This window comes from Taudactylus pleione, unplaced genomic scaffold (genome assembly GCF_031769625.1).
Source record: "Taudactylus pleione unplaced genomic scaffold, aTauple2 ptg000421l, whole genome shotgun sequence".
NCBI lineage: Eukaryota > Metazoa > Chordata > Amphibia > Anura > Myobatrachidae > Taudactylus > Taudactylus pleione.
The window spans coordinates 1,366,279-1,380,370 of NW_028284823.1; the positions used below are offsets into that span (position 1 = coordinate 1,366,279).

At 40.5% G+C, this 14,092-nt stretch overlaps 1 protein-coding gene across 1 annotated transcript in view; it reads left to right on the plus strand.

Annotated features, from left to right (window-relative positions):
- Nucleotides 1-14,092, plus strand: part of XPR1 (xenotropic and polytropic retrovirus receptor 1) — a 124,618-nt gene that overhangs the window by 75,388 nt on the left and 35,138 nt on the right. Inside the window, exons 3-4 of the mRNA XM_088447154.1 lie at nucleotides 11,310-11,411; nucleotides 11,644-11,867. Coding sequence (XP_088303280.1) covers nucleotides 11,310-11,411; nucleotides 11,644-11,867 — 326 coding nt within the window. The remainder of the gene's footprint in view (nucleotides 1-11,309; nucleotides 11,412-11,643; nucleotides 11,868-14,092) is intronic.

The following is a 14,092-nucleotide window of genomic DNA, read 5'->3' on the forward strand; positions in this document are numbered from 1 at the left end:
CGTACAGTGTTTTTGGTTCTGTATTTTGACAGATTACTTGAATTTTAAATTTTCAGTAGGCGGTAAATATTTTTGTGCTATAAATGAGAAGCATCAAAAATCAGTAAAAGGTTATAGCTTTTGTGATTGAGCATGCAGTACGTTACCTAGTCCCCTTTCTACTAAAGCCAAGCAAGTGATCGAGAAATAGAGAAAGGGATATTCCAGATAAAGCCGTATTCATCCAGTATCGGCAGCTCAGCATTTGTGCTCTTAGAACAACCCCAACAACCTGCTACCTATACGTCTGGTGTCTAGGGTTGTGAGGATTAAATATTTTGTTTGCACTGATTTTTATCCTTGTGTTTAATAATAAAATACATCTTGTTTTTTCTATAGTTGTGATTGTGGTTTCGTGTGTGTGTGTGTGTCTGTATATGTATGTGTGTATATGTATGTGTGTGTATGTATGTGTGTGTATGTGTATATATATATATATATATATATATATATATATATATATATATAATTCATTCATATTTTCGCATGACAATGGCCTAAAAAAAAAAAAACATTATTACATTTAGGTGCATTTTTTTCCTTTTTCTTTTCCCCTCATATGTGATAATGTTCTACGCCAGCATGCATCACTCAGAAAATATATATGTAATGTGACAGCTCATGCTAATATAACAAAAGCAATTTAGGATGGGAACCTTACTTGTTTCTACTCGCATCACATGAAGGCGTACACAAAAACAAGTGATGTGGCAATTACCCACAATTTGCGCAGTCGCACATCGCGCACTTAATGTCTATCGACAGACAGTCTACACTAAAGCCGGCCACCAACATGCCCATCTTGTTGGCCAGCTGGGATCTACTCAAACAGAACACCAAATTGCACCTTACTTGCCAGTACTCTCCCTCCCCAGTGTCCAAATGAGCATATTCTATCAGGTTTAGGTTGTTCATGAAGGTCAAGCAAAACTGAGAATTAGTTCTGTAAGTGGGTTTTAGGTGGCCTCTTTTTTTTTTTTTTTTTTTCTTTTTCTTTTTCTTTCAATATTTAGTCAATATCTGTTCCTCTATATCAATATACATGTTCAATTCTTTGGTTCTGTGGTATGCTGCCAAATTGTTCAGATAATTTCTAAAGACTTCCCATTTTAAAAGACTAATTTCACAAGTGACATCATTAATAAAAAATAAAAAGCAACTACAGTAATGCAATCCTAGATGTCATTACTGAATTAAAGCTAATTTAGTTAGAATTAGAGAAAATGCTGAAAGACTGCTTTCCGGCAACAGCAGACACTCGTACAATAAGCTCAGTCTCCTAGCTGGGAAATGATCTGTATTAAAAACGTTACTCGTGTGACTACCTGCAGAGGAGAGAAACGAGCCTTGATGACTGCTTGGCTTTTCTTCTCCGTAAATATCAGTCACCTGTACTAGAAACTCCCTTTATGTGGCATCTTTACAATGTGCGTGCTGTTTGTGGAGCCTGTTTTGTTTATATATATATATATATATATATATATACACACACAGGTTGAGTCTCCCATATCCAAATATTCCGAAATACGGAATATTCCGGAATAATTTTGGCATGACTGAGATAATAAAACCTTTGATTTTTGATGATTCAATGTACACAAACTTTCTCTAAGGCACAAATATATATGCATTCTGTGTGTATATTGGGGTCCCATTCCCAAGATATTTCATTATGATATGCAATTATTCCAAAATACGGAATATTCCATTATCCAAAATACCCCTGGTCCCAAACATTTTGGATATGGGAGACTCAACCTGTATATATAATGTGTGTGTGTGTGTATGTATGTAATATATATGTGTGTGTGTGTGTGTGTGTGTGTGTGTGTATATATATATATATATATATATATATATAATATTTTCTATATATGTCACGGTCAGTGAAAAAAAATTGTGGGTCCCAGGGACTCCCGACTATGACAAAAAAAATTGGGGTCCTGCTCCACTGATTCTGGGTCCCATCACATTTTATGCTTTTGAGCTCCCCATAAAGCATGAGACCACCCTACATGCCCTACACATACACGATGGGAAGTCAAACTCGTATTACGGTATAGATAATGCTTATAATTACATGATTTGTCGTGATCTCACATAGCACTGCACCTGTTGGCTGGGGTGAGGGCAGGCAGCAGTTGGAAAATGGTAGCGTCAGGTGACCGCTTGGTAAGTGCTGGGTGCAGGTAGTTGGGGTAGAGGGGGATTAAGTGCAGACAACAGATTGGACAGTGCTGGGTTCGGGTAACAGTTGGGATAGAGGGGGTTAAGGTCAGGCAGCAGTTGGGGTAGAGCTGGGGGTTGAAGCAGGGAGCAGTAGGGCAGGGAGGGGGTAAGGGCATGTTGCAGTCGGAGTAGCAAGGGGGGTTAAGTGTAGATAGATGTTGGGATAGTACTGGGGGACAAGGAGAGGGTTACGGGCAGTCGGTGCTGGGGTGGAGAGTGGGTAAGCTGCTGGTGAAAGACACTAAAATGATAGTCGTGTACTCTACCCTCTGGAACCCCCCTCCCCGGCCTGCCAGACACATTGGGTGGAATTCAATTGTTTCCAGCCCCCATCCCGCCCGACGGTGCTATTCAATTATTGCTCCTGTCGGGCGCGATCAGCTGCTAGCGCTCCATTTCAACTCGCAGCCCCAGAGGGGTGTGAAAAGTGACCTGTTTTGGCACCCAAACGGCACTTTTCGCGATTGCGCCCAGCACTTTGGTTGGGGTTAGCCGACTTACGTGGCTAAACCCGACCACTTTGGGCGCGATCATCGCGATAAGCTGGCACAATTGAATAGCGGCCTGCGATCTCCCGTCACTTTAGACGTGAGATCCGGGCCGCAAAAACAACTGAATTCCACCCATTGATGCAGTGTTAGCCTCTGCGGCACCCCTTGACCCCACCATGTTTGTATTACTATCAGCACCGCCACCGAATTAATAACCGCACCAACCAACAATCACCGCACCTATGTAGCCCCTTCCCACGGCGCTCACCACTTTAGACTTACCTGTTTATCCTCTAAGTACAGGCCAGGGAGTGCAGCTACATGAGCGGTGTCATGCCTGGTCTGCCATCTTGACGCTGGGGGCCGCATAAGTCTTGATGCAGGGGCCAGGACTGGGTTCACACGGGGGTCTGGGCAGCCTGCATGCGGGGAGCCGGGGCAGCCTTGATGTGGTGAGCCGGGTTCACCTGGGGACTATGGGAGTCTTCATACGGGGACCGGCTTCACGCTGGGGCAGGGGCAGGTACTGGCCTGGGGCAGTCTTCACCTGGCCTGGACAGGGTTCACACGGGGGCTGGGGCAGCCTGGATGCGGGGAGCCGGGGCTTGGTTCATATGGGGACCATGGCAGTCTTCATAATGGGGCCGGCTTCACGTGGGGGCTGGGACAGGTACTGGCCTGGGGCAGTCTTCACCTGCACGTAATCTTATTCAATATTTTTAATAATTTTGTGCTTTAAACAAAGTTTGTGTACATTGATCCATCAAAAAACAAAGGTTTTACTATCTCAGGCGTGCTAAAAATATTCTGTGTTTCGGAATACTTGGATATGGAAGACTCAAACTGTGTGTGTGTGTGTGTATACATACATACATGTTAAGTCTCCCATATCCAAATATTCCGAAATATGGAATAATTTTGGCATGACAGAGATAATGAAACCTTTGATTTTTGATGGTTCAATGTACATAAAATTGGTCTAAGGTACAAATTGTTAAAAATATTGTATAAAATTACCTTCAGGCTGTGTGTATAAGGTGTATATGAAACATAAATGAATTTCATTTCTATACACAAACTTTGTTTGAGCCACAAAATTATTCAATATATTGTACAAAATTACCTGCAGGCTGTGAGTATAAGGTGTATATAGCACACAAATGCATTCTGAGTGTATCTTGGGTCCTATTACCAAGATATCTCACTATGGTATGCAATTATTCCAAAATACGGAATATTCTTATATATATAATTATATATCTCAAATACACATTATTCAAATTGAAGGAATTATACATTTCAGCAGATCTTTTATTAAATCTATATATAGATAAAACAAAGGCTTGTGTTCGGAATAAAAAAAACAAACAAACATACACCCACATGCAAATTAATGAATTTACAAACATGCCAATCTGCTTTTACACCCCCCCCCCAATTGCATTTAACAAATAGTTTTACACTATTGTTTTAAAACTTATTTGTTAAATGCAATTTGTAAAACTTATTCCAAGAGCTACCTCCTTATGGAATGGATTTGAATTTCTGTTGAAAATATTAAGTTATAAAATATTTACAGTCAAATACTACAAGGTTCTCTCAGGTTAATTTAAACCTTTTTGTAAACCACCACATCCCTTCCCTACACCAGTAATTTGGCCTCCAAACCTTTTTTCAGGGGGGGGGGGTGTAAAAGCGGATTGTCAAGTTTGTAAATCCATTAATTTGCATGTGGGTGTATGTTTGTTTGTTTTTTTTATTCTGAACACAAGCCTTTATTTTTATCTATTTATTAAATAAAACTATAAGATCTGCTGAAAAGTATAATTCTTTCATTTTGAATAATGTGTATTTGAGATATATAATTATAGTGTGTTGGGTGTGTGTGTGTGTGTGTGTGTGTATACCGTCAGGTGCATAAATATAGGGACATTGTCAGAATTTTCATATTTTGGCCTCTATTCACCACCACAATGGTTTGGAAATGAAACAAACAAGATGTTGTGCTTTAACTGCAGACTTTCAGATTTAATTTGAGGGTAATTACATCCAAATCAGGTGAACAGTGTAGGAATTACAACGGTTTCTATATGTGCCTCCCACTTTTTAAGGGGCCAAAAGTAATGGGACTATCAACTCAAAAGCTATTTCATGGACAGGTGTGGGCTATTCCCTCATTATTTAATTATCAATTAAGCAGGTAAAAGGTCTGGAGTTGATTCTAGGAGTGACATTTGCATTTGGAATCAGTTGCTGTTGACTTTCAATATGAGATCCAAAGAGCTGTCACTATCTGTGAAGCAAGCCATCATTAGGCTGAACAATCAAAACAAACCCATCAGAGAGATAGCAAAAACATTAGGTGTGGCCAAATCAACTGTTTGGAACATTCTTAAAAAGAAAGAGCGCACCGGAGAACTCAGCAACACCAAAAGATCCGGAAGTCGACGGAAAACAACTGTGGTGGATGACAGAAGAATTATTTCCCTGGTGAAGAAAAATCCCTTCACAACAGTTAGCCAAATCAAGAACACTCTCCAGGAGGTAGGTGTATATGTGTCAAAGTCAACAATCAAGAGAAGACTTCACAAGAGTGAATATAGAGGGTTCACCACAAGATGTAAACCATTGGTGATCCACAAAAACAGGAAGACCAGATTAGAGTTTGCCAAACAACATCTAAAAAAGCCATTACAGTTCTGGAACAACATCCTATGGACAGATGAGTCAAAGATCAACTTGTACCAGAGTGATGGGAAGAGAAGAGTTTGGAGAAGGAAAGGAACTGCTCATGATGCAAAACATACCACCTCATCAGTGAAGCATGGTGGTGGTAGTGTCATGGCCTGGGCATGTATGGCTGTCAATGGAACTGGTTCCCTTGTATTTATTGATGATGTGACTGCTGACAAAAGCAGCAGAATGAATTCTGAAGTGTTTCGGGCAATATTATATGCTCATATTCAGTCAAATGCTTCAGAACTCATTGGACGGCGCTTCACAGTGCAGATGGACAATGACCCGAAGCATACTGCAAAAGCAACCAAAGAGTTTTTTTTAAGGCTAAAAAATGGAATGTTATGCAATGGCCAAGTCAATCCCCTGACCTGAATCCGATTGAGCATGCATTTCACTTGATGAAGACAAAACTGAAGGGAAAATGGCCCAAGAACAAGCAGGAACTGAAGACATTTGCAGTAGAGGCCTGGCAGAGCATCACCAGGGATGAAACCCAGCGTCTGGTGATGTCTGTGCGTTCCAGACTTCAGGCTGTAATTGCCTGCAAAGGATTTGCAACAAAGTATTAAAAAGTGACAGTTAGATTTAGGATTGTTTAGTTTGTCCCATTACTTTTGGCCCCTTAAAAAGTGGGAGGCACATATAGAAACCGTTGTAATTCCTACACCGTTCACCTGATTTGGATGTAATTACCCTCAATTTAAATCTGAAAGTCTGCAGTTAAAGCACATCTTGTTTGTTTCATTTCAAAGCCATTGTGGTGGTGAATAGAGGCCAAAATCTGAAAATTCTGTCAATGTCCCAATATTTATGCACCTGACTGTGCATGTGTATATACCTGTATATGTATGTATATATGTATGTGTGTGTGTGTGTGTATATATGTACACACTCTTTCTCTCTTTCGGATCTGTTAACATTAAAAGTTGCGGTTCGAGAAAAATTTTGTACCCAGTTCCGAAGTGTGATTTGTATTACACATCAAATAGTGATACCCCTAATGAAATCCTTGTAAGGACGAAACTCATTGGGCTCTATTTTAAATTGAATGCTCAAAGTTCACCATATTGTTCCTTTACCCCAAGGTGTAGTGGTGGAGATGTTAACAAACCCAATTATCATTTGAGCATACAACCAGATTGGACTTATTTGCTGTAAGCTAATCAAATTTCTTGTTATTACTCAATTAGTTTTGTATTCAATACATTTTTTTTTTCCATTTATTAATAACTGCCTTTTGGCCAATTATGTCTGGGTGAATTTTTGGGCGTAAGGGTCTATTCCAGTATAATCCTAAGGAACAATATCAGGTTCACTGAGAATAAAGCATCCATCAATTCATCGAAAGGTTTCAAGGAAGGTGTTCAGAGAACCAGATTACAAGAAGAGGTTACGTTCGTCTTCATCCATTTGGGACTGATCCTTTTTAACATTAATGATCCTTTAATGTTTTTATGAGCTATAAACTGACTTAATTGTTTTTTAAACCTTTAAGTGAATAATCAACAATAAAAACCCTCACTTTTCTAATTAAGCAGTTTTGAGAGCGCCATCCTTTTTCTTTGTTTTTATATGATTGTAGACATCCAGCTAACGGTGTTAATTAGGAGGTGCAGCTTCCATATAAGGTTTCTTTTATATTTTTACATAGTGATTTTCATTAGCGCAAACTAAGAGCAACTTCAGTATAAAATATATATAATTTGTTGTAATTGTTGTGCTGAACATGACCATTACTTTTGGGGAAAATAACCATTACTGAGGAACAGGTTTTAGGGAAGTGGAAATATGAGTGAGGTATTTATTAATAAACTGGTCAGATCTTTTTCCCACATAAGGCATTATAATTTTTCCTTCAACTCCACCTATTTATGTCTAAAAACTGTACTATGGCACAATATTACATTGCTTTGGAGTAGTCATGTAAAGCTATGAGGTAACAATAGGCTGTACCAGAATTCCAGCTCATTTGTATGCTGTTGACCTCACTAAAGGGGCCTATCCATTAGCAGATAAATTGAACGATAGAGCGATATATCGTTCAATTTATCTGCTATGGATAGGCCCTGAACGATGACAGATGTGCACTCCTGCGGCCGATAAATTGAATCTTTCATCTCTCCAACATGTTGGTCAATTATAGCATATCGCTGCCAGATATTAGAAATATCTGGCAGTTTATATGCGGTAAACGGCGAACGCCGAAAGATATTAGAACCAGCTAGAGAGCGCTGCAGAGAAAAAAAAATCCACTCCCTGAATGATGCGATATCGTTGGTCTTTTGCCAAAATCTGTCATGTACATGACAGATATCTTTCAGCACAGCCACCGGAATTTTCAAGGTATATCTTTTCTTTCATCTCTCAGAAATAAATCTGCTAATGGATAGGCCCCTTAAGGGTTTGAGAGATGATGTGGAGAATTTGCCCATGCCAACCAGCTTTTATCTAGCACAGCCTATAAAATTACAGAAGCTGATTGGCTGCAGTGGGTAACTTCTCAATCAGTTTCTGTAATTTTATAGACTGTACTAGATAAAAGCTAGAAGCTTGTTGCTATGGGCAACTTCTCTTTCTCAAAGGTTTGATACACCTCCCCTTGAGGAACTATGTTTCACACAGTGCCTCCTCTATACCTCACTAATGTCAGTGAATTAATTGGTTACATTGTACTGTTAGGGGCCGATGTGGCCTGTACAGCATTTCTTTACCTCCTCAGGTTCCGCTTGTTGCTAGGACACCTGAACTCCAGTGTCTGTAGCCACCTTGCATGCAGGTCCCATTCATTGCTAGGAGACTGGGTCACCACTGTATGAGATTAGAGGATGCACGTGAATTCTGCAGCTGGTGTTGTAATTGCTTTGATTCTCACTAATTACTCTCCTATGTGCAGCAGCACACCTGTAACTTATTTTACTTGCAGAGGGTTGATTTGTCATTGGTCTGTATGTTTAAAATGTAGCAGAGCCTTCACCTCTGTCAGTTATAGCTTCATGCCTTGGTGTAAGCATGTTGATCTGAGTGCCTGGTGAATACTCTGTACTACTGGTATTCTGAATATCTGTGTGCTTTCCAGTTTGATCAATTGTCTCCTGCTCCCTGCATCACCTGTTAAGTATCACATTATTATTGGAAAAGTGTCATTTGTTTGAGGCTACCATTATCAAGCTACCTGTTCTCTTTATTGTCAAAAACCACAAATTGTATTATAGTCTCCTTTTACTCGCATATGTTCTACTAATCCAGCTTTAACCCTGTGTTTACCTGATTATTATATAAACCTGTACTATCCTTTAAGACCTGGTGTCATCTCTGTACCGGTGAGAGCATCTCTATGGGAAGTGTGTGGTTGTTTATAGACAGAGGACCTCTGTAGTGTGGTTCTAGAGGGTTAATGTAGGTTTATCATAACTGTATGGTGGTTAGTTCACAAAATCACTGCCTTCATCATATTGCGGGCAAGAAGAACACTTTATTATACACACTATTGTAGCTAAGGGATAACACATTATTTTATGTATAGTTTAATGTACACAAAAAATGAGTTTGAGGATTGATGAATTTAATGCGAGTTTGTCCAGCAGCTCTTGAGTAGGATGTTTGTATAAAATAAAGCGTATACAAATTGCAGTGCTACGGGTCTCCATTTACAATGCTCGTCCAAGCTGCTCTCCCTGTATTTCATTTATCCTATTCTTGTTGTCAGAGACCATAAGTAAATAGAACTCCCAGTGTGAGATCTAATAGAGGTCATGCACATCGTGCCAAACGCTGTCAGATTCACAGGGGTCGGCTGACCAATTATTTGATGGTCTTCCTGCGAGTACACTTGTTTCAGCATATTAATATGGGCAGCCATGGGCTCCTCCGGATATTAAAAAAGCAATAAAAGAAAAGCTGGTGAGATGGGGAGGGGGAGGAGTATTACCCATCCGTTATACATGTTGCAGTAAAGTGTCTTTATGCATGTGTGTATTTATGTGGAACAGTACTTGAGGGACGGTGACAGTGCTGCTTATTCTAAACATGAAATAAACTGCACACATTTTAAATAGTATCTGATTCTTGCAGGTTTTAGCCTTGTTCTTGCAGTTACGTTATCTGTGGCCGTGTAATGGTGTTTGGGCTACATCCTGGCACACTCATACCACATTCATTACCGTGGCAGAACTAGTTTACTACTATGCATAAGCCAGGTACTACACTAGACCATGTCAGTGTGCCCGACATCTTCAGCAACGGGACCCAGCAGCGGAGCCGGAATCGGCAAGTGCATACACACTTTCCAATGCTGGAAGCTACAGCCAGAGCCATGGCAGCATGCTCCTATAACGACATTCCCCGTTGTATCTGCATGTAGGTCCGACGGAGGGAGTGCGCATAGTCAGTGACATAGCGTGTACACACTAGACGATGTGCCCGATATGTCTCTCTGATCTGATGGATCGGACGACATATAGTCTAGTGTGTACCCAGCATTAGAAAAGAATTGTAGTTTGATTCTTGCTTTTTAGTTTTCCCTGCTGGTTAGAGTTTTTGCCAAAAACCCAGCAGCATTGTATTTTACTGTGTTAATAACCGCTGTGTTAAGTTTGCTTTGATGACCTGGACCTACTGCGTGCAGCTGTTTTCTTTGGCTTGTTGTGAATGGTTTATACTATAGCATCTAACTGTGATTTATGTGTATATCTCAATGTGAATACATTTTATGTGTTCTAACGGAACTACATGTGTTTCTCAGTCGCCTGCAGCACCCAGAGTTACAGGTGCTCGCTCCCTCCCTGTGCTGTTGTCATGGTGTACAGTATATTCAAGGCCAGTCATCTTCACTGCATCTGTTCTTTCTTCCACAGCGAGTGACCTTGCAATGCTTCTAGGAAGCAGAAGGCCTTTGTTCTAGATAATATGGAGGAATTGCTAAGGGCATAGATTCCCAAAGCTTAGTGTGTTGATCAGTATTAGTAGTATCAACCTTTGTTTTTTGTCTTGTTGTGGGAATATTTTTTCTGTTTATCAGTCTTTGGGCATTTATGAAGTTGCCTGATGGGAAAGCTGCGATTTCCAACTACCCCGAGCACTGCCCTGTATTACAGAGTGCTGTTCTCATGGCACATTGCATGCGAGAGTCTCACTTGCCTAATGTGAGAGACGGCACCGATGTGTAGTGAACGGAGTGTAAAGATGAAATCCTTACACTTCTCACTTACGTAGCTGCATCTGTACTGTACAAAACTAATATCTATAGACTTCTGCATAAAACAGAGCAATTTAGGGCCGCCACCTCTTTACTCTTTTATTTAAAGGACATGTGTACCTCTATATTCTCATGCATGTATTTAGTGGTACATTGCTTTGTTTATGGCAATGATATCATGTTATTTTGCTCTTCCTCTATATGATACGCTGACTGACTACTATACAGTTTTTTTTTTTTTTGTTTTTTTTAAATTAGTGGACTTGAAAGTTACACTAAACATATTTTCACACCTATTACCTAAATCATAAGCTTGTACTGGCCAAATGCAGAAATTCATGTCTTGCGCTAGGGCTTGCAATAGCCATGGCTGTAAGTACGTAAGATGTCATGCGCTAGGGCTTGCAATGACCATGAACGCAATAGCCATGGCAGTAAGTACATAGGGTAATTTGAACACTAAAACTATACGTCTGATTGTGCTTATATAAAGCGGTGTATAGATACCTTTTCAGGTCTCCATAATGTCCTTTTAGTACTTTTGATGTTTAATTGCCTTTGCTATGTTTGGTGCGTAATCTCTGGTCACACACTTTACACCCTTTTTTGTCTTTCAGTAACGGACGAGGACACTGTAAAGCGATATTTTGCCAAGTTTGAAGAAAAATTCTTCCAGACATGTGAGAAAGAGCTTGCCAAAATCAACACATTTTATTCAGGTATTTGATAGAGAGAATGCAGAAGGGCAGTAGGTGGGGGGTGCAGTGATTCACAGCAAAGAGTAACAACTTGTGACCTTCCAAAAGTTGTGGTACTTTAAGTCCAATGGCCTGCAGGCCGGTCTGGGACATGGCTATCTACAACCACCAGCAGGTCAAAACTGATCTTCATAATACTTTGTAGTGATCCCACTATGATGGCTGTTGTTGACTGTCCTATCTTTGATTGCAGAAAAGTTAGCGGAAGCTCAGAGGCGCTCAGCCACCCTACAAAATGAACTGCAGTCCTCACTGGATGCACAAAGGGAAAGCAGCCGCGCGCCAGCCCTCAGACAGCGCAGGAAAGCTGTATTCACCCTGTCTCATGAGGAACGGGTCCAGCACAGAAACATTAGGGACCTGAAACTGGCATTCAGCGAGTTCTATCTCAGCTTAATTCTTCTGCAGAATTACCAGGTAATATATGGCCACTTACTATAACCGATCCTCATCATGCAGCCTTATGTTTGTTATCAAGCGGTAACTTTCATGGCCTGAAGCAATGTCATAGTGTGGCAGACCCTGTCCTAGTCAGACGCATGCTAAGCAAAGCCACTTGGTGCCTTGACCCCTTATGGAGGCAGAAAATGCTCAATACTCTTCTTGGACTCCATATTCATTCCGTGATTTAATATATTTAATCTCTGCCTGACATAAGTAGAACTGCCTGATGGATTGCTCTTGCTGCTCATTCCAAATAATAATCTATAGGACTACTGTGAAAGTTAAGGACTCACAAGGGTGGTCACACTTTTTGAGATCTGGCTATTTGGCAGTTGGACCAAATGGCTACGTAAGTTCCGACTTAAACTGGTCTATGATGTGCTGGCAGAAGATGATGGCACACATAGGCTGCTAATGGTCATCTTTAGACCACATTTTCCAACATGCCTGGTAATGATCAGGGTGCTATTGATCAGCTCTTTGTCAGGCACAAGTGTGATATTGGGCAATTTACCCTCTTGCAAATTGTTAAGTTATCTTCTCCATTAATGACTCTCTGGTTGGAACCGTCTTGTCTGCTTCTTACACGCCAGTGACCAAGTCATTTTATCTCTTCTGTAAGCACTGAATTGTATTGTATGTGGATTTGGAAATATTGTATAATAAGCCCTGGGCGCTAAAAGGGATGGGAATTATATAATGAATACTGCCGCATAAAACAAAACAAAATATACTTTCCTTTTTAGATGTGAGGATTCTCAGTGATACAGATGTTTCACCATGAAAGGAACAATACAGTGTAATCCCTTTTTAGACAATGTGAGAAATGCATCTGTATACCTTCTGTAAGGAAGGTTAAAGCAAAAAATGTGTAACAAATTAATTTGAAGATAAATATAAGCTCAAAAGAGCAGAATGGTGTACAGATGAGCGCTATTAGAGGGCAATACCAAGGATAGAATGTCCTTATACAAATTAGCTCCATGATGGACCAAACAAATATGCTCACTGAGCAATAAGCACAATAAAATATGTAAATGGGCTCTGAAGAGCAATACGAAATAATGCAAAATACAAGCTCAAAATAGGGCAACAATTATAACAACCAGATAGGCCGCGTACCAGATGGATGATGGTATTCAGCGTTGTGTGATTCCGGAAACACCCTGTGTGTCTAATGCTGGGTAAACACTTAGCGATGTGTACCTGGACGATATGTCAGCCGACACCGTGCCGCGGGTACACATTGAGCGATTTAATGAGCGACTGAACATTACCTGCAATGGCGCTGCATGCGATATCGTTCGGTTGGCCGTGCAGCTCGGCCGACTTGCCGTTAACGCATGGGCCTGCAGGAGCGTGCAGATAGTCCGTAGAGACTGGACGATACGGCCGATATGTAGTTTCCGGCAAAATCGGAACATGTCGTCCTAGTGTGTACCCAGCTCAGCTGAAAAGATTTATAGAACTGATTAGTTTAAAGGCAAAACTAGTTCAGTTTTGGCATTTAAAATAATTGGCGCTTTAAATCTACTGTCTATCTCGCTGGAACCACGCCGACTCCCGCAAAGCGGGGGGTATTAAATTTGGCCATGTGTCTTTCATTGTTTGGTAATAATCAGTGAAATTAGGCCAAGTCAGGTTTAGTTCAAGAACCCTACAACCCTCCTGAAAGAGCATTAAGACATATTTCAGAATAAATTGCATTATTTCTTATAATGTAAAAGAATATTCCATTCCCTTTCATTCTTTGCCGTACTTTATAGCTATTTTATGCTTACTTACTGAACCTTCGGTGCCCCCTCCATGTATCTGACATAAAAGACAGTGTGTGGGCAATTTGCCATCTACAATAGCGTTTTAGTAGGCCATTGAAAGAGAATTACTGTTTTTCAAGATGCCGTAAGTACATCGGCATTGTGTTTCAGGATTCCCTATTAACAGTGTTAGCTGCTAGAATAATCAGAGCCATGACAACTATGTCGGTGCCTGTCTGTAACAGATTAAGGTTAGACCCCCTCTGGTACTTGTTAAACTATGCTATTTCATGCTTTTTCGGAAAGATTAGCTGGCTTGTGCAGAAACACATTTTACCACAGACCCAGACAATATATTGGGAAGTCTTGGTAAAGAACCATGGCTGGAGATCTGCAGGGGCTGTTTCTCAGGTCTTCACGACTATGCAGATCCAAATATGA